The sequence below is a fragment of the Acanthaster planci genome, linkage group LG04 (assembly GCF_054643075.1).
Source record: "Acanthaster planci isolate LZ-2023a linkage group LG04, COTS_SCS, whole genome shotgun sequence".
Classification (NCBI taxonomy): domain Eukaryota; kingdom Metazoa; phylum Echinodermata; class Asteroidea; order Valvatida; family Acanthasteridae; genus Acanthaster; species Acanthaster planci.
In genome coordinates, this window is record NC_141780.1 from 828,893 (window position 1) to 849,602 (window position 20,710).

At 40.5% G+C, this 20,710-nt stretch overlaps 1 protein-coding gene across 1 annotated transcript; it reads right to left on the reverse strand.

Annotated features, from left to right (window-relative positions):
• Positions 1–4,841: 4,841 nt before the first annotated feature.
• On the reverse strand, positions 4,842–20,027 carry LOC110982156 (uncharacterized). Its single transcript, XM_087135578.1, has 11 exons — positions 19,794–20,027; positions 16,835–18,036; positions 16,630–16,695; positions 15,978–16,122; positions 15,565–15,719; positions 15,251–15,406; positions 14,586–14,711; positions 13,722–13,900; positions 13,265–13,343; positions 12,048–12,244; positions 4,842–9,721 (listed from the first exon to the last, which is right to left on the reverse strand). Exons 2-11 carry the CDS (start codon positions 18,023–18,025, stop codon positions 9,520–9,522), a joined length of 2,496 nt encoding a protein of 831 aa, XP_086991704.1. The 5' UTR covers positions 18,026–18,036; positions 19,794–20,027; the 3' UTR covers positions 4,842–9,519.
• Positions 20,028–20,710: the final 683 nt, after the last annotated feature.

A 20,710-nucleotide genomic window follows, 5' to 3' on the forward strand; every position in this document is an offset into this window, starting at 1 on the left:
ATGTAACTCTAACATTCTGTTAGGGGTAATTATGCATAACAGTTACATTAATTCAGCAATTTGTAAAGCATCTTTAAATGTATTTTATGCAATAATCAGATAAAACAGATAGCTACTATTGCAGAATTCACAAATACCTCAGACAGTCTCCCTACTCAACAATGTGCAACTTGACCATGTACATGTATAAACATTTGATACTGCCCGCTGAGAAATGAAAATGCCCGCTGCATCAATCACATGGGGGCACCTAGATACAAGACAGTTTGATCGATTCTAATTGGTCAAGAGTCCGTGTGCATGTGGCTCGCCACGTGCACATCAATTGGACAAATTGTACAAGCAATATTCCACATAATGGATAGGGGTGTTTGGGAAAATGAAAGTAAAATTCTAGAACAAAATTGCCCATATTGCCCATCATATATGGACTTCTTTAGACTCTCTGACTAAAAAGGTATTTATGAATGGGAATAAATAAATATGTGCTTGGCCAGTCTTAAACCTTAAACTAACTTTCAAGACCAGTTCAGGAGACTTCATGTTAATAATGCCCGAGCAGCATTAGTCGCGTCCATTCTCCTAAGCCAATCTTGAACATGTTTCAAGACCAATTCTAACGATGCTGATGTTTCTCATATTGAATCTTATTCAGAAAAGCCAAGTCTAATAAAAGTGGCCCCTATCAGTATCTCCCTTGTAATACAATGTACATGTTTTTGTGTTAATAAAACACAGTTTTTGTACCCATTTTTCCTGCAGGTCCAGTCTAGTCCAGTCTAAAATTGGACGTGTCGTCACGACTCATTAGCATCTAATGAATATTGATTTCTGTGATGTGTTACCGTGGAGAGGCAATACCACAGTGCGTGCGCTTTAGGCATGCATAGCTGGCATACATGTAGCTGCAGACGACAGCAAGAATGCTCTTATTCTTCAGAAACTTGAAGAATTTCTATACCGGTTCTTTTGCAGAAAGTTTTCTAGTACATCCACCAATGACGCATGATTTCGTCATTACTGTAAATCATGAAGAAAGGAGCATATGCAGCAAGGTATGAGATGGAGAGACCCCCCCCCGCTTTGTGTTGGTCATTGTCTCGCAGGAATCTGGGGAATTCCTTTCAGACATCTTGGGGGGATGTGTTAAGTAACAATAGTCTAGAATGTGTATAGGGATTGGACATGTTGGGGGGGTACCCCTCGATCTCATCTCTTGCTGGGTATAGAAAGGAGCACAAACTCTCAACAGAAAAGAGATAATGCAGCACAGTAGACCCAGCACACAGATCGATCGAGCAGTGTATGCACATGTACATGTACATGTAGCTCCATGTTCACGTATGTTCATAGCAGAACCAGTCATGCCACGGATACCACTTTTAATGTTGTCTCTGGTATCACATCATACAAATTTTTTTTCTCAACAGTCCCGCCAGCAGTCAGATTGTGGAAATTATTAAAAAAACTTGAAGACACCATTCCAAAGTTTCGGCAAAATTATAAAAAATACGGATGCAATACAGATTTGACTTGGTAATGAATATATGATTTATTACACACTAATCACAATAATAGTTTATTTTCAAAACCTCTAAAACTGTTGGAGTTAGTCTTGAGGCACATATTATTCCCTTATTATTACATACACTGTCAACTATGTCAACAGGTCAAGATTAAAGTATCAAGTTACAGTACATGTACGTTAATTCTGATTCTGAAATAAAAAGGCCTAACTTTATTGCTTTTCAAAATAACCTTAGACATGTTAGAGCAAACTAAGACGTGTCAGAGCAATCAAGTGTCGGTGATCTGTGAATTTGCACGAACTTGATGAAGGGAAATCCACATTTTTGGGACCTTACAACTTACGGGGTTCAAAAGATATAATCCAGATGGGCCTAATGTTGAAATCCAGTTGCCTATAAAGAAGGCCGATATAATTTGGAAATCATAAAATGAAGAATGTCACCATGTTGTCAGGTACATGTACAACCGTTGCATTGATTAGCACATGTACGATCTTAAATGTGTGAATGGTATCGTGTGTACATGTATGCTATAACTATGAGTATGAATGCAAGCTTTGTCTAGTCTGTAGTGTTAATTCTTTTTCTGTAGACCAGCGTACCGAATACGAACCGTACTGGTCGATGGATCTTTCACGTCTGTCGAAAGAAATCTTGATTTTAAGATGGCTTAACAAATCCTACATCAAAACCAAGGCAACAGAAGACCAGTTAAGCTGTTAATTTAAATAACTGATACACTGAAACCGTGATTTGAAATAACAAAATGAATACAAACCTGTCAAAACTTGCAACAATCTCTGTCCCGATCGACGCGTTGGGCGAGGTCTGGTCTGTTGGTCTTTGATCGTGACGTCACATTTATAAAATGCAACTGTTCTAAAAATAGATCACTTTTTCCCTGTTAAACGTGGGATGTGACAAAGTTCTTGGTTAGGGAAAATCATTTTTAAAACCCAAAATGCCAATTTAGGTTATTTTGGGTTGGAAATGGAATGACTATATATTAAAGTTAAAAAAAAAGCATCATATTCGAAAGGAGGAGGTTGCCGCCCATACGTTATGGCAATTCGACAAGAGAGGGCGGCAAACTACTAGCATGCGTTCTTTATTGCGCTTGCGCTGCGCGGGCGTACCCGGTACCCGATGGTATACCGTGTGGCATACTACTATACTGTTGATTCGGTACGCGGTCGCGTCGTTGGTCATTCACCCTTCATGTAACGTTTGGTCAAGTTCGGTCTATGTGTAAAGTGTCGTTCGTTTGCTTGGTTTTGTGGTTTCTGAAACCCAAAGCTAGTGTTTGTTGGTCTATATTTTGCGTGACTTGTTCGAGTTTCTTCCTGTTCGTGTTGTTTTGCAGAACACAGCGCGACTTTTCGTGTGTGTTCCGGTGTGTGTAGGTGTTCTGTTCGTGGTTTGTCCGTTGGTCTCTGAAGTGAAGGCTTTTTGTGTTGCACGTCTATTGCTCTACATTTACACATGATCTTATTTGATCGGGTTCTCCAGCACAGGTCTGTGAACCTGTAGCCGAATCCGAAGTGATGATATCTCGGGATGCTGTGAGCCCATGTACTCGGTAATGAACAGCTCCTTTACCAGTTAAGACTACATACATATACTGGAAATGATGACATGATGAACGGATAGATGACCATCATTTGTCGTAGCTTTGTGCTTCGATAAGCAAATGATACATGGTTAAATCCTCATTACCTGATCCAGTATACGAGTACATGTACAAACTTTCGCAACTTTAGTTTTGGTCATAAAAAATGGCTTCTACTGAGTGGAGAGTTAGTATTGCTCTTTTTTTGGTTTTGGGCGGAATCGTCATGACACAAAAAGAGGAATACTAACGCTCTACTCGGTAGAGCTAGTGTGAACCCTTGCAAGTTTTAATGTGAGTTACTCCAGCTCTGATGTGCTCATCGCAAATTCCCTGCTGAAGACTTGAGCATTTGGACTGGAATCAATCAAGCTTGGCAGTATGGGGTCGTAGTAGTGGCTGAAATTTTAAAGAATTTGTTTTTTTTTTTAGAATTTTGCCTCTACAGTTAGGGCACCATGTGCCCATTTTGTATGTCTTAAAATGGGGAAAAGTTGTAGACCTTTAAGCGAATATTAAAGAGAATAACTGCCAAGTACCACACTCGAGGAAGAGCAGTGGATGACATTATTTTTGTACTCCATAGAATAGATGCACATGTACCCCCCAACATGTCCAGTCGCTATACACACTCTAGGCTATTGTTACCTAATCCCCCCCCCATGTCTGAAAAGAATTCTCCAGATTCCAGTGAAACAATGACCAACACAAAGTGTGGGTTCTCTCTGTCTCATGTCTTGCTTCATATGTCCATAGATGGAAACCGGGCTTGCATTCCATCCTTCATCCTAACAATTAGGCTAATTGATGGGCAAAACCCAAGTTAGACAATAAAATTGACAAGCCTTTTGTGATTTAAATTTCTCGCACTTTCATTGTGTTCATTACAAAGACAAAACCCTGTGACTCATACTGCCTATCACTAACCAGCTTGGCATCTTGTTATCACCGGCTTGCTGAATAGTGGGCAGCAGCTTGTGGGGGGCGGACAGGTTTGGTTACTTCTATGCAGAGAGCTGTGTAGTTGAACTGAAGATACTGATGCTTATCAAGAGCATGCAAACTTAAAGGCATGTTACTAAGAACACCATTAGTAAAAAATTCTGCTTATTTTTAAATTCTTTTCTCCACTCCTGATAAAACACGATTTCTACTCTAATAAGGTAATCCGCAGAGTCCAAGGAACCTCTTCAGTACTGGTACATGTAATGCTTGCCTCCGCTTGAAGCATGGAGGATGCTTATGCACATACAAACAAAAAGAAAACAAACTTGCTGTAAAAACGAAGGTGTGGATAGCCACAGCAAACATCTCATTCAAGCTAGGCTTCCATTGGCTCCCTGTATGCTCAGATAAGCTCCACTGTCTTTCCAGATATATTTCAAGTCTTATGAAACACAGCACGATTTTTATATTTCAAAAGCAGTGAGTCCCTACCTCCAAGATGGAAAATCTTATATTTTTGTTTTATCATGCATATACATGTAACATGATGTTAGGATGTTTACCCTCATGTTGGGCACACAAATTTCAGAGGTGTCGTAGTTTGGTTTTGCTGCATCTGTAATCTCTCAAGTCTAAAATGTGGGGAGTCATGAGTAACTTGCCTACATGCAGAAAGTGCTGATTGAATTAAAAAAGCATTTTTCAACGTCAACAGTTGCCAACCACACTTTATAAAATGAACACAAATACAGTAATGAAGGCCTCAAAACTGTCTCACCGCTTTTAAATGACAGCCTTTAATTCCAGCAAAAAACACTCTACTCTCATCTTAGGTACGTTAGACTGTGCTGCAGACTTCTGACATTTACACCAATGTATCTAACATTCACAGAATAACAAAATTGACAACAATAAACTGAGCATCGTATTGACACACTTTAATCTACTGTAATCGGATGTGACTGAATGGCTGTGGAATTAGCTACTGAAAACAACCCAGAAGCACGGAAATTACTAAATACGCAATATCAGAAGAGAACGAAAATCACACACTACTGAGTTTGGCAGGTGGTCAACATTTGAACTAGTCGCTACAATTACGTACATTACTGATCTACTGCCACAAGCTTATAAAAAGATTTTGCTCACTGTTGCAAGTAGGGCACACATTGGACAGGCAATGCACTGAAACATGACTGGCCGATACTAACGATGGGAGACTTGAGGAACAAACACACCTGCCAACCTAGACGTACTCCTTGAGGTCAGGCATTACCACACAATAGATTAAAAGGTATATAACTGAGCCTTTAGTTCATTTAAAATTTTAATCTATTGCATGATAATGCCTGACCTCGGGAAGGAGTGCAGCATGTTGGCAGGTCTGTACAAGTGGGTGTTTTTTATTTGCATCATTTTGCACAAGCCACGTGACAGCTCTAACTTTACACAAATTGAAAAGAGCCAGTACGTTCACTGCCACCAAGCATCTCAAAGTCTTTCAGTGAATCTACAACACTGACATAATTCAATACAGGCGATTCACAATAGTGCGCCACCAAGAGTTTGCAACACTATCATAACGCAAGATTTGTTGACCATTTCCAAACGTGCATTGGGTCGACAAATTTTGCGCATTGTGATTGGCCAATGCGTGGCAAACTCTTGGTGGCACACTATTGTGAAACGGCTGTATTAGTGCATCTGTCAAGTTTCAGCCTGTCACCATTCAACAAAAACTTGACTGCAATGGAGATGACAAATCTTGGCTTCAGAACACCAAACTTTCCAGTTTTGGAACTTTTACCCAAGTCAAATTCAAACACTTGGTTAAATGTATGAACTTTATGCACGTAAAAGTAAAGAAACAGGACTAGTGGATCAGGAAAATTTTCAACATTTTTCTTGACTAGCTCTACTTTGGGGGAAAAATGAAAAACTATCAATTTGTTTAATCCAGCATGACAAATGATGTCATTGACAATTGCATGCTCTTACGAGTTAATTTCATCAACACTTTAGCCTAACCAAAACCTTCAATAACTTTGGAACAGAACACATTTCTAGGAAAAAAACTCTCTAATACTGAAGCTCTCTTACATTCATTCAATATTCTTTCAAGATTAGAGTCGGATTGAAATCAGCACCTGTGACGGCCCATGTGCACAGTTCAGTCCCAATTTCTAAGAACACAATCACTGCATTTACCTGTGTTCTGCTAGGGACATGTCCAAATGTTCATCCATGAGAGTCCAATTTTATGTACTTCCAGGTAATTCTGCCAAAAGTTAAAACATTAACATTAATATATTTGTCTATTTAAAATTTTTGTTTTAATTCCACTTTAAAAATGAAATTGTGTTACTGATATTATATACAAGACGGGAAATGGTAAATACTAAATTCTTAATTTACACACTAAAATTTGGAGTTCTTTGGTTTAGTTACTTCAAAATATCCCAGCTCTATGCTTTACAAACTGTAATAATCACAACATTCCACAAAAGTGCTTATGAACAACACGAACTATGGGACATGGGAAAGTACAGGATCTCTGCATTTTTGAAAGCTTGACTGCTTGACGTGACTCCGGGCTCCAACTTTAAAAGCATTTGAAGTCCTGACTCGAGACACCTTTGCAAAGTGAAACCAATGATGCCTCCGTTGAAAACCATGCCAAGATTTGGAAAATGGGTTATTACTGCAGCTACCCTGCAGGTTGATCTCATACGAAGGAAGCAGATTACTTTGGAGAACATGCAAACATTTCGTGTTTCTAACATTGACATATGACCAAGTGTAATATTAACCCTCTTCCATCACACACGACAAAACTACATTTTAACTTTAACTGGTATGTGATCATAAACATTTGTACCAAACCTTGTTCAGAAAACTAATAGCGAAATGTTTGGGTCACATGATGAATACAAGGTGTAACATGGCAGTGTGTATAAAGCACCATAAAGCAGCCATGAAAAATGCTTAGGAAAACAAGTCTCCACAGAACAAGCCCCTGACATCTAAGTGTGAGAGCTTTGCACCAATCATTTTGTCAGCAAGTACAAAGGGTACTTCCAACATAAAGTACAATTTTCGGCTTCAAACAGCTGTATCTGGAAGCATTTTGTCCTTGGGTTTAAAAAAAATTTATTTATCTCCACTCCTACATGTATACCCATTAAAAAGTGAAATATGTTTTTGATGTAACAGCCTTTTTTTTTACAAAGTTAAGACCTGATGTGTAGGAATACATATTACTCATGAGCCAACAGCGCAAAAAGAATCTTTCTTGCTTGAAGTACATGTAGGCAGTCACTTCGTTTGTTGATAGGCCCAGAGTTATAACAAGTCGCTAGTTTTTATGACTCAAGTCGAGTTATTTCAACAGTGACTCAAGTCATCAGTCAATAAAGTCGAGACGAGTCAGGTATTTAGCTCAAGTTAATTTGAGTCACAAATATTTGAGCACAATGCAATAAATCAAAATGAAAGTCATTTGGGGGTATTCTTTACCTTTGGGTTACAGCAATGTATGTGTGGTCACACCACATCTAACTCTTGATGATAACACGACAAATTTATAAACCAGCGGTTGTAAGTCATTACACATATTTCACAAAGAAGTTTGCTTTATTTTTGGGACTTGAGTCTTATAAACCTTAACTCTTCTGATAACAGATTCGAGTTGAGTCATTTACTCGGAATGACTCAGTTCGAGGTTAAGTCATTTACCCATCAGGAGTTGAGTTAAAGGCGCCAAAAATTGTGACTTGATTCATTACAACTCTGGCTAGGCCAACCACAGCTAACAACACGAAGCCTCTCTGATACTTTGTCAAGCCCTCTATATTAGCTTTTTAAGGAGTTTTACTCAAATAACGTCTTAATGAATTGACCAGTTTCCAAAAGGAAATGAAATATATCTACCATGGACCACTTGCGAACAATGAACTATCTGTTGACACTGAATGAGTGGCTATAAAACATGGATATGAAACAACTTATGCACAATCACAACGATAGCACACTCAATAATTTGTGGATGCTGATGATTGTGGATATATTTATCAACTTGTTGATGAATGACCTGTTAACAATGAACTCTCTGTTGACACTGAATGAGTGGCTATAAAACATGGATATGAAACAACTTATGCACAATCACAACGATAGCACACTCAACAATTAGTGGATGCTGATGATTGTGGATATATTCATCAACTTGTTGATGAATGACCTGTTAACAATGAACTATCTGTTGATACTGAATGAGTGGCTATAAAACATGGATATGAAACAACTTATGCACAATCACAACGATAGCACACTCAACAATTAGTGGATGCTGATGATTGTGGATATATTTATCAACTCGTTGATGAATGACCTGTTAACAATGAGCTATCTGTTGACACTGAATGAGTGGCTATAAAACATGGATATGAAACAACTTATGCACAATCACAACGATAGCAGTCTCAACAATTAGTGGATGCTGATGATTGTGGATATATTCATCAACTTGTTGATGAATGACCTGTTAACAATGAGCTCTCTGTTGACACTGAATGAGTGGCTATAAAACATGGATATGAAACAACTTATGCACAATCACAACGATAGCACACTCAACAATTAGTGGATGCTGATGATTGTGGATATATTCATCAACTTGTTGATGAATGACCTGTTAACAATGAACTATGTGTTGATACTGAATGAGTGGCTATAAAACATGGATATGAAACAACTTATGCACAATCACAACGATAGCACACTCAACAATTAGTGGATGCTGATGATTGTGGATATATTCATCAACTTGTTGATGAATGACCTGTTAACAATGAACTATGTGTTGATACCGAGTGAGTGGCGATAAAACATGGATATGAAACAACCCATGCACAACTACAACACACTGAACAATTTGTGGATGCTGATGATTGTGGATATATTCATCAACTTGTTGATCAATGACCTGTTAACAGTGAACTATGTGTTGACACTGAATGAGTGACTATAGAACATGGATATGAAACAACCTATGCACAGTGACAACTTCAACATACGGAACAATATGTAGGTTCTAATGATTGTGGATATATACGTATGTATTTATCCACTTGTGGATGTCACAAATGTAGCTATTGAGCAAGTTGCAAACGACCTGTGGATCTCCACCACTTTAAAGATACCCACCAGCATGTCAATGATTAACAATATGTGGATACTTAACAATATTCAACCAGCTTTGTATATTCGACGAACTGTGGACATTCAACAAGAGGCTCTCCATGCTAGGTTCTTTCCACATTGATTCAGGAGAACAATGCAATAATTTATGTAGTCATAATAGACTATTATCAAGTACACTGAACGAAATGATTTGATCAGTAATGAGCAAGTCAACAAGACCTGTGGCATCATATACTATACAGAGCTAAAGTCCCAGAGTCGAACGGTCTTGTCGTATGATCCTGACACAATCTTGGAGTTGTTAAACTGAAGACAAGTGACCCCATCTGTATGATGGCGAAGAGTGACCAGTCGCTCGCCAGTTTCTAGATTCCAGACTTTGAGTGTGCGGTCATCCGATGCGCTGACTACACGCCAGGAATCTGCCTGCAGACATCTGTATAATAACAAACACTCAATAATGTAAAGCCGTCTGAAAATTCTGAACAGATTGCACCTGTTGAATTCCAGGGACAACTAAACAATGCCACTCGCAACCTGTAAACACCTGTTAATGTATTCAATCTTAACAATGAAATTCTACGAGGACTCAAAAAAAAAAGTAGAGGCTACAGAGGGAAGTGCACCTTTCAACCCCCATTTCTCATTTTGTTTGGAGGGATGATACCTGTTCTGTTTTCTAGTTTCTTCTACCCTGAACTGGTCATTTCATGACCTTTTAAAAATGAGGCAAAACTATGCCATGGTTGAGTGTTCTACTTTCATGTCCATTTCCAGCACACTCATTGCATAAATGCTGCACCCCTCCCCATGCTGGATCTGACATGGAAACCTGTGGTATAAATTTGAGAATTACATGTATTCAGAGAATTACAGACAGCACTGTGATTTACGCAGATGAGGCCAACCTGATAGACTAGAGCATGGCAACTACTTTTAAACTGATAATGTATAAACCCATTAAGCAGTGTTGTTGACTGGAGTCACTGACTCAGACTCAAGTCGGTCTCAAGTTGCTATTTTTTTGACTTGAGACTTGACTAGGAAAAGAAAGACTCGTGACTTGACTTGACAAAAGCTGATTTTATTGACAAGTGACATTAACACATAGGTTTTCTTCTAATTATTAAAGAACAGTAACTTTCAGGTGCATCCACTGGCATATTATCAGGTGACGATTGAAGCATGATTGAAGATAAGTCCATGTAATGAATCCTAGCGTTGAGTGAGCTTCGACAGACTGGTCGATCACGCGCGGTGTACACAAATGGAGAAAGTGGTTTTGTGCCTGTACAGTCTGATTACCATCCACTGACAAAGTATAATTACTTCACATAATCAACTAATACTTTGTACTCTAAACATGTTACACTGGGTTTTAACAGCTGGAACAAAGACTACTACAATACAGTTTACGAGAAGCAAGAATTCTCATCGATAAACAAGAGATGCTTTGGAAATAGTTAATTTTTAAAAATTTCATTATGATTTTTAAAAAAATTTAAATTCTAATAGTTAATGCCTTTACGACATTTTACTCGACAAAAAATTGTGTAGAAAGAGAATGTTTGAAAAGTATGAAAATTGTACTTGAATTCTAATATAATGCACACTTCAACATGTGCACATGAAAACTGGTTCTCATACATCTTGTGGTCTTGCACTGCATGTTAGCGACTGGTCAGATGGGAACCATGCTACTGTAGAGCGAGCATGGATATCATATGCAGCAAGGTATGAGACGGAGAGAAACCCCCCTGCTTTGTGTTGGTCATTGTCTGGCAGGAATCTGGGGAATTCTTTTCAGACATCTTGGGGGGATGTGTTAAGTAACAATAGTCTGGAATGTGTATAGGGATTGGACATGTTGGGGGGGGTACCCCTCGGTCTCATTTCTTGCTGGGTATAATGGATATGGTGAGAGTTTTTTCAAGTTGGTGCATGGATCCAAGGACTTTCTGGATTCAGAACCGGAAAAAACACTTTTTTTTTAAATTTTGAGAAGTCTCAGATCCACCAGCAAACAATTTACCAATATAAGAGTAAATTTTTGGGGGGTTTCGTTGTTCAATTGATGAAGAAGTCCTTGGTCTTTGGCTGCTACCGCTAGTGGTAAGGGATACCACTGTTTCGTTTTTCCTTTTTTTGGGGGGGGGAATTGTATTCTTCCCTCAGACTTGTAGAGCCTTATATGTTTTTCTTGTGACCACAGAAAATACTTTCTTGGGTTTTCCATTCTCTTCTAAAATTTGTCTTCAAAAAATCTGAACACCAACTTATAAAAAATTCTTTGCTGAATGATACACGTGTAGTGATGGATCTGCATGTGTACGACATGGCCTTGTGCGACACCATGTCTACCCTGACATGCCTGAAGGTAGTGACCTTTCAGTATATAGATAAAGTGGCTATTTGGCCTAACGGATAAGAAGCCGTACGGTAACCTGGCATGACATTTTCTGTTTTTGTACTCCAATTTGAAAATTACACAGGCATGTTGCATGTGAAAACTTGACTTGGTGCGATAATTGAAAAAGTAATTGACTTCAAACTTGACTTGAAAAATTTGGCTTGAGACTTGACTTGAGTTGGAAAAATTGGACTTGCCACTTGACTTGGGAAAAAAATGATCTATTTACAACACTGCCATTAAGTGTAGAGACATGTCAGAGATGGCACTGAATTATCTATCAGTGAGTTACGTTTCTCATTATTCAACCAATAGTGTAGTTTTGCATGATGCCTACACGGTCAAATCTTACCTTACGACCCCAGTATGCCCCTCTGAGTGGGCCCAATCTATAGTACTTGTACAGAGGCCTGTAGTCAGCTCCCAAAACTTCAAGTTCCTATCCAGGGAACCACTGATGATTTTGCTGGCATCAAACTGTAGACAGGTTACAGCATCACGATGGCCTTCCAGTGATCTCAGACAAGAACCTGTGGCTAGGCTCCATATCTACACAAGAAAAGAAAAATCAACAAAGCTGAGAAGTTACAAGCACAAAGAAATCATTCAAGTATTTACAGATGAATCTGAAATATTCCATTATTTTAGCAAGAAGCATTCCAGACTCATCTACATCCAAACAAAGAGCAGTAATGAAAAAGACTCATGTTATGGAGGACAAAACGTGGCCATCTGCTTATCTGATATCAGAATGGTAGAAAAGCAGATTTTATGTTCTGGTAACATGCAATTTGACTTCTCTACTTTTCTGCCACCTCAAAAGCAGAACGAACATTGTTTGGTTATGCATTTTTCTATTTTTCTGCTTTTCTGATTCAAGAAAAGCAGATTTTACCTTTTTTTTCATTCGCTGGCGGCCGAAACGCGGCTATCTGCTTTTCTCCTTTCTAACAGGCAGAAATGAGGATCGAATGTTTTGACAACAACCGTGAATTCTACTTGTTCACATTTTTTTATACTGGAGGAGCAATTGTACATAGTAGGCCAAAAAGTGGCCATCTGCTTTTCTGCCTTCCAAGGGCCGTGAAGTGGGTTGTGAACCTCAGGTTATGACCATTTCCCTTCTTAGGGATTGAAGACGTACAAACCAACAATTACACCCCATCCTATCTTTTATAATGAAAGATTCACATGTTTTCCTTGGCCCAGGCAAGCTTGTGTGTCTATAGCTGTAAAACTGTATTGCCTTTGAGATGCTGTTTTCTCTGCCTCATAGGTCCACAGAAAGCATGCTGTATTGGTTTCTATAAGTCTTCACTCCCCCAGAATGGAAATGGTCGTAATCTATGGATTCATGATCCCATTCACGGTCCATTGAGGACAGAAGAGCCGATGGCCACTTTTCGTCCCCCATACTAATTTTTTTGTATTTGCTATCAAGGGGTAAACCACCTTATAAAAAAACAACAGCGGCTTGACTTTCCCTTCAAGTATAGACATTCAAAAAAATCCAAAAAGTGGTGGATCTTGAAGAATTCTGCAATGTCATGTTCAAAGAAAGTGACTTACCTTGATGGTTTTATCTGCTGATCCTGAGACAATTTTTGTTGTGTCGAACTGAAGACACAAGACAGCCCCTGTGTGACCCCTGTTGAAAAACAAAACACCATCTAGACTATCCAGAATAAATCACTCAAGCCAGCTGACAAGCAACTGAAACATTCAACTGGTGAGACTGCCTGCGCTAGTAATCACATCCTTGTGAGTCCAGGTTCCATCTGAGCAAGCAAGATCTTGGAAAATGCTCCATATATAACTTGTAACATAAACACATCAGTGAACAGTAAAGCAAAACATGACAGGCCTGTACATCGCTCTGACACAAAATTCCACTACAAGGCACCAAAATTAATAACAGCTGCATTTCTTCAATTCAAATTCTTAAAAGTTGGAAGTTTCGTTTCGTTTTTGTCTAGTCATATTAACCTATTTGCAATAGACAATCCCCCTTGCACCTTCTGTATACCTGAGTGTGTGTCGACAATGTCCTGTCCGGATGTCCCACACTTTAAGCGTTTTGTCATAGGAGCCACTGACCACCTTCTCATCGTCCACCTGCAAGCATCGGACAGTGTCTTCATGTCCAGTCATAGTCACACGACACGCAATACTTGACCAACTATTCTGCATCGACAAGTCCCACACCTAAGGTACAAAATCATTTTGAGATTAAAAACTGTTCAAGTGTTGGACTAATACATCATGGCAAAACAAAGTCAGAAAACCGAGGAAGTACCATGCTCAGTTCCTCAGTTTGCACACATGGAAGGTGGAAAACAAGAAATCAGCTCATCCAGGGAAAAGTTGCAAGCCAAGCTAGAATACGTGAAATGATGGTGACACATGACAGGTAAATAATTAAGAAGCTGGGAGCTTTTTCTGTCTACTTAATGCAGATGTAACTCCATTATAAGCATTATACCATCAACACAAAGAAGAACACAAATGCTGTTCATTACACTGCATCCAAGGCAGTTCTACAAAATGCTGAATTTTATGGCCCAATCTTTGAGCCTCTATCTGCCCTGAGCAGGAGCACCCCCTCATCGGTTGAAAAAAGCCACGTTGGTCAGAAGCGCTCATTTCGTTGGTAGCGATTTGACTGCAACACTTGTTTTTCACAGTCATTCGTGAATGAGTGATGTGTAGTCACTACCAAAGGAGCCTCTGTTGATAGGAAACTTGCACCCTCTCTTGGTCCAACTCAAGCCCTATTACACTTCAGTCAACACACAGGTACATTTGTTATACATGTACATAAAACTCTAATGCCTGTAGGATACCGATGGATTTTATGGTTAGGCAGGGAGACAGGAATGTGGCACTGTACCTTGATGGTACGGTCTGTAGAACCTGATACTAGCTGACTGCCTTGAAGATGCAGACATCTGACCGTGCCTGAGTGACCAACAAGGGTCTGTACTGACCAAGGAGAATTGGTGCGAATGTTCCACACCTAAGAAAGAACCAAGACATGAACACTTAAACTCGCTGTTGTCTGAAGTAATTTTTGAAGTTTAATTTGTCCCAAATTAAGTTAACAGGAGTCAGAAATATCAGGTTTCATGCCAATATGGTCAAATTTTGTTAGCAGGGTTCAAAATCACTCTGCTCCACTTAGAGACTACATCTGAATGTTGTAACAATGACAAGAAAGTGCACATGCCTTTGAAAGTTAATGACTACCGACTACGGGAACTTTCTACAGATGTGAGTTACTCTAAGCCACAAGTAGCTGAGTTGGACATAGCCTCGGTTCAAATCTCAAGTCCATATAGGTCATAATTCTAATCGCTGCAGTCAAGTGTCGGTTACATTTCACGACCACGCCACTAGAGTTTCCAATCACCGTGGCAAGCATATTTGTTACAATAATCTGAAGTCCTAATTGTTGATTTCTCATATCACTGCAGTCAAGTCCCCAGTTACTTGTCCTAAATCCTAAGCCGACAGATGACAAGTCCTGAGTAAACTTAGATCCTTCTCAAGGCAAACCTTGATTGTGTTGTCCGAGGACCCACTGACAATACGAGTGTCATCAAACTGCACACAAGATATGCCCTGCGTGTGGCCTTCAAATGTGCGGACAGAACACAGTCCCTTCAGCCAATTGCGTCTCAGCCTATAGCGTTCAGCAAAGGCTTGCTTCCACTGTAGGGAAAAAATGGATGGGCGATGGAACACTGAGTTTCCTCAAACCAGGGGAAATGGTAGCAAGGGTAAGCACCTTAGCATTATTACTGAGTGGGCTTGAGGTTATTAATTGTGAAGTCTCTTTACAATGTTTGACAATGTGACTGTCAACTTACGTGGATATAGGATGAGATGTGGTTAATCATCTGCTTCTCTTCCTCAGCCTTGGGCAATGCCCACTTGGGAAGTCGGCACAAGTTACGCCATAATGTAGGCTCATTAGCTAGCTCGTACCATGCACGGCTGACGCAGGCACACCTACACAAACTAACTGTGAAATTTAACAAGAGCTAAGGTCAGAGGTACTTCTGCTCAGTGGAAAATGGAGAGAATTAATAGTATGATTTTTTTGGACAAACTTAAGCAGCGGAAACAAACCACACATTATCCAAAACTTGAAAATTAAAACGCCAAAAGGTGAGTCACTTCATTAACATGTTTATTGACAAGCAAGCTAAGTCTAAATTACATCTGACATTGCAATTCTGATGTTTAGGGAAAAATTCACACTCCTTTCATGTGTAAGTACCTGGGTCCAAGTAGGATAGAATACGAAGGGATAATTGAGCAGGTAACCATGACAACAGGTCTTGGCAATTGTGTGGGCAGCTTTGATGCAGGATGGGTGCCATGGTAACAGACAACATGTGCATCTGTGGAAGGTCGCACTGCTCCTACAATAAACCAGTGTATTGAATAGTGTATGAAATTACCTCATGAACTTATTCATTCATTTTTATGCTAGATTTTAAGTTAGAAAAATACCATTTTCAATTGAAAACCTAAGCAAAATGAATATCCAATAAACTTTCCTTCTTTTCCACCACTCCAATCCACAATTTCCATGTTTGGCCAATTGTCAAAAATTTAAGAATGAATATTACTCAAGTTACTGTTTAGGCAAAAGTAACACTTAGTTGAAAGACAAAAGATACAGTACGTCGTTTGTTGCAATTTGTATAGCATGGCGGTCTGTGTTTCACTAAATTTCCCAAACTAAATGGCTCCACATGCGATCTTTCAACACACAAATTCAAGATTTTATTAGAATGAAAATATTAGATCCACTGTAGCATGGAAAAGTCACATCCCAATTATTATTTGCTTATCACATTTGGTTTGACACAATCTGAACACACACGTGTATGACACACTCATGTCATGTAGACTTGGAAGCTTACCACGAGACGCTTTATCATGGTATTCTTTTGTTGATCGCTAAATTCATCAAACCACAACTGAATCAGCTGTAAAAAAAAATGGAAATAATGCCTCATGTAAAATTCTTACAAAGGTTGTGTTTCTTTGAAAGGCAGCAATTTATACTTGGAAAACACAGCAAAAATCTGACAGGTGGCAAGTACTGTGAACAGGGAGTCAACTTACCTCCATTCTGTGCTTGAATATTGCCCCTTCAACCCCCAAGTTGAAACTTGAAGGTTTGGCTTTACCACCTCGAGACCTCGACGGGACCTCATGGGATGCAGTCTTAGATCCTTGGGATGATGGTCGGTGGTTCTTGGTAATGCGGATATCCCGTTTCCTGCAGACAGTGAGGTGGTCTGGTGAAGATGGCTGGGAGATGGTGACGTGAGGGTGAAGACTAGGGGAGCTTAGAGAGACACAGGCTGGTAGACTTCTAGATTTGTTATGATGATTAGCTGTGCGATTACAGCAGCATGGCACTGACTCAAGGGGTTGCAGGTCGTCTGTGGGTGGCTGGATTCTTTTTTTGTCCAGGGGCTCAGAGCTGGAAGGAAGACAAGCTGAGTGAGAGTGGTGCTTTTTGTCTCTCACCTCTTGCTCAGGGCTTGAGTGTGCTTGAGCCGATGCAAGCTGGACGGCCATCGGGAGTTTGGCCTTGGCCATCCGCAAGCTCAACTGCAGAGGGCAGGCTCGCTTCCGAGGCCAGCTGGCAAAACTAACATCTGACTTGCTGTGACGGCATGAACAGCATGCTGGGCAATGACACTGCAGCGTCTTCATGTCCCACTCAACTACTGCTGTGGCTGCCGGCTGCTTTGTCTCAATCCCATTGATCTCCTTATCATCAAAGATGCTCTTACTTGTCCAGAAATGATCCCCATCATTGGCAAATTCTCTCGTTGACCTCTTGGTGCTCTTCTTTTCTTTCTTGAAGCTCTGCAACTTCCGATCACGTCCCCTGCCCTGGTTCTTGCCAAACATGGCTTTCACCAGGCTTGGTCGCACACAGTTCTGGTATACCACCTGGCTGTCCTCAGCATCTTTGGAGGTGTTGCCATAAGCTGCTACATGTATATCACCCTCGCTTGATGAGCTGTACTCTGAGAGCGGCTGGCTCATATTTGGAGAATGACTGGAGCTGGAAGATGGGACATCGTCAATGTCCATCACATCCAAAGGCAGACAGGCTGCTCCTCCATCTTCCCCTGTCAAGACGGAGTCTGTCTCCGGTTCTCTTCGAGGCCGCCGTGTAAACCAAGCTACCTTTTCCCACACCTTGGCCTTAGACTTGGCCCTCTTTGTGGGAGGCCGTGCACTGGCACCCTCCGAGTCACTAGAACCACCATAGCTTGGATGATCAGCATGGTCCATCTGGGTTTCCTCTACAATGAGAACCAAAAGAAGTCAAATTGACATTTAACACTGTTCTAAATCTATCAATTGCACATGATGTACTGTAGACAAGTTTTACTATGTCCATTAACTGTGGGGTCTGATACCTGCTGCGTTCCCACAGTTCTGGGGGTAAACCTAGCCCAGTGGACTTCGTCTACATTGTATTGCGAATAACATCCAGGATATAAAGTCCTCATGTCATAGCAAAATTTTTGTCAACAGGTTTTTCTCACATTTTTACCTAGCAGAGGCAGCTCGAATGTTGTTCACAAGTGTCTTGTTTCCTGAATTCCATAAATGCTGTGTTGAAATTACAAAATCCCCCCCCGCGGAAAACGTATTTTGCAGGAAATTTAGCGCAACTCTATGCTTTCTGTCGTGATTCATGAACGTGCTATGTTCGTCTAGTAGTACGCAATTGTACATGCGCAAAAAACATAGCAACCGACAGTCCCTTATTCATGCACAGAAGAGCTGTAGATGTGAATAAGTCACAGATACATGTAACTGACAGAATGTGGGCCAAGCTTTAAAGTCAGTGAAAATTGGCGGTTTGGGGCCGAGTCTTCTTTCCACTCGCATGTTTTGAGTAAGGCACCATGTCGTCCGCGTATGCGTAGGGGGCGGTCGTTTGCTATGCATTTCATGAAAAGCAAGGAATTGCACTTTAATACGGACGATTCACATTAGTGCGGCTCCAAGAGTTTGCAACACATTGACCAATCACAGAGCGCGAAATCTGTTGACTCTTTCCAAATGTGCATTGGGTCGACAGATTTCGCGAATTGTGATTGGGCAACACGTTGCAAACTCTTGGAGGACTCTATAAGCCTTGTTCACGTTTCATGTGCACAAGCTCAGAAGACTTACCAGAGGGGAACGAATTCATGACAACAATGTTGCATAACGTTTGGCCAATGGATGCTCGCCATTGTTATTAATGTAGATAATCTGTTCCCCTCTAGCTTTGTTCACTTCAATGCGTTGGGGTGGTAAAATCAACATGGCGACAAAACGGGAAATTGGCTTATTGTGAATTGGCCATATTGTTATAGGCCTACTAATAAAATGTTGGTGTATGTGAAATTGCATATAACTTGAGGGGCCTTTTGTTACTGCGACCTTTTTCATAGCGTCATGGGGCTTTTTGGCATGTTACCAGGTTCAACATGGAATGGGACATGGGTCAGGGATATGCAAATGGCCCTCAGCCGGCAGTCAATCATGGCAATGCCTTTGCACTGGGTATGGGCAACATCCCCCGACATGCCTGAACATCTGAACATGTATGACATGGACAAAGTTGAAATTCTCAAGGTCAGGATGACACCACTGATTCTTATCTCTGATTGGTAAATTGATAGCTATTTCATCTTTCACACTTAAATCTTAAAGGGGCAAAAACTGCGAAGCCCCCCTAGCAGTCGATGGGGAAAATGGTTCAAAATCTAATAGAACTTGCAACCAAGGCTTTACATCAAATGTGCCCGAAATTTCACTATTTATGCACTATAAGCATTTCCCACACTGTACTGAAAAGGTTCTAGTTATTTTTATCACGTTGCTGCCAAAAAAGAGGAAAATATGTAAATCCCTGTACAAAGTGAATGGAGAGTTGCCAGACGTAAATGCAATAAACAAATGCCAAATGGAACAAGGCTCCAGACCTCCGACCTCGAGAATAGGGCCCAGCCCTGACGTTCATTAAATCAATACGCTGCTCTCGGTTTGACGAACAACTTACCTTTACCCACCCTCTACACAAAATTTTAGACTTTGCTACATCGCTTGATATCTGTCAGTGTCACTTTACGTGTTTTAAAGACGACTTGGCCAAACCTTCACAGACCGATTCACGCCATCTTCGTCGTTTCACTTTTATTACACGATCAGCGTGCATGCCATGTACATACTCGAATTCGTCCCCATGATATGAATTCACTGCTAAACTAGAACTGGACAGTGCGAGTCGAGGCAGACCCTGGGAACGAACCTGACACAAGCCTTTCTGAAGTACATGTACAAAAACTAGGTTGTTTACGTTTCATGAAGGTCGATGGAACATGAAAAAGTTACGTCGGATCGGGCGGCGCGGGAGGTCAACTACTCGATCGAAAAAGACATTTGAAGCAAGATATGGGACGGAGAGAACCCCCCCGCCTTTGTGTTGGTCATTGTTTGATCGGAATCTCAGGAATTCTTTACAGACTTCTGGGGGATGTGTTAGGTAACAATACTAATAGTCTAGAGTGTGTATAGGGATTGGACAGGCATGGGACAGGTAAGGGGGTTACCCCTCCGTCCCATATCTTGCCTGGTATAGAAAAAGAACAGTGGTTCGGTTTTCATAATCTCCACCCATTTTTACGTACCCTTTCTGGAAGGGGGAGAACACACACTGTTTTGAGCGCTTGGGAAATGCTGAAAAAGTTGATGAACTCTGGTGAAGCAAAACAAACAAACAACCCAACACCCCAACAAACAAACAAACAACCCCCAACAACCCAACAAACAAACAAATAAAAAAAAACACCTTACCTGTTGTCCCTCGGAGCAAATTTAACCCAGTAATTATTAAAACACGCAAGTTGAAGGGACTTGCCTCTTTGTCGCAACTGCACCCGGCCGACTTATTACTCCGCAACATGCATGAACTTTCTG

Excerpts from the sequence above, each read along its gene's own strand:
- LOC110982156 (XM_087135578.1), bottom strand. The coding sequence starts at position 18,025 with ATGGACCATGCTGATCATCCAAGCTATGGTGGTTCTAGTGACTCGGAG. Across the intron at positions 16,123-16,629 it reads CCATGATAAAGCGTCTCGTG|GAGCAGTGCGACCTTCCACA; the intron begins GTAAGCTTCCAA and ends GGTTTATTGTAG. Across the intron at positions 13,901-14,585 it reads CTACAGACCGTACCATCAAG|GTGTGGGACTTGTCGATGCA; the intron begins GTACAGTGCCAC and ends TTTGTACCTTAG.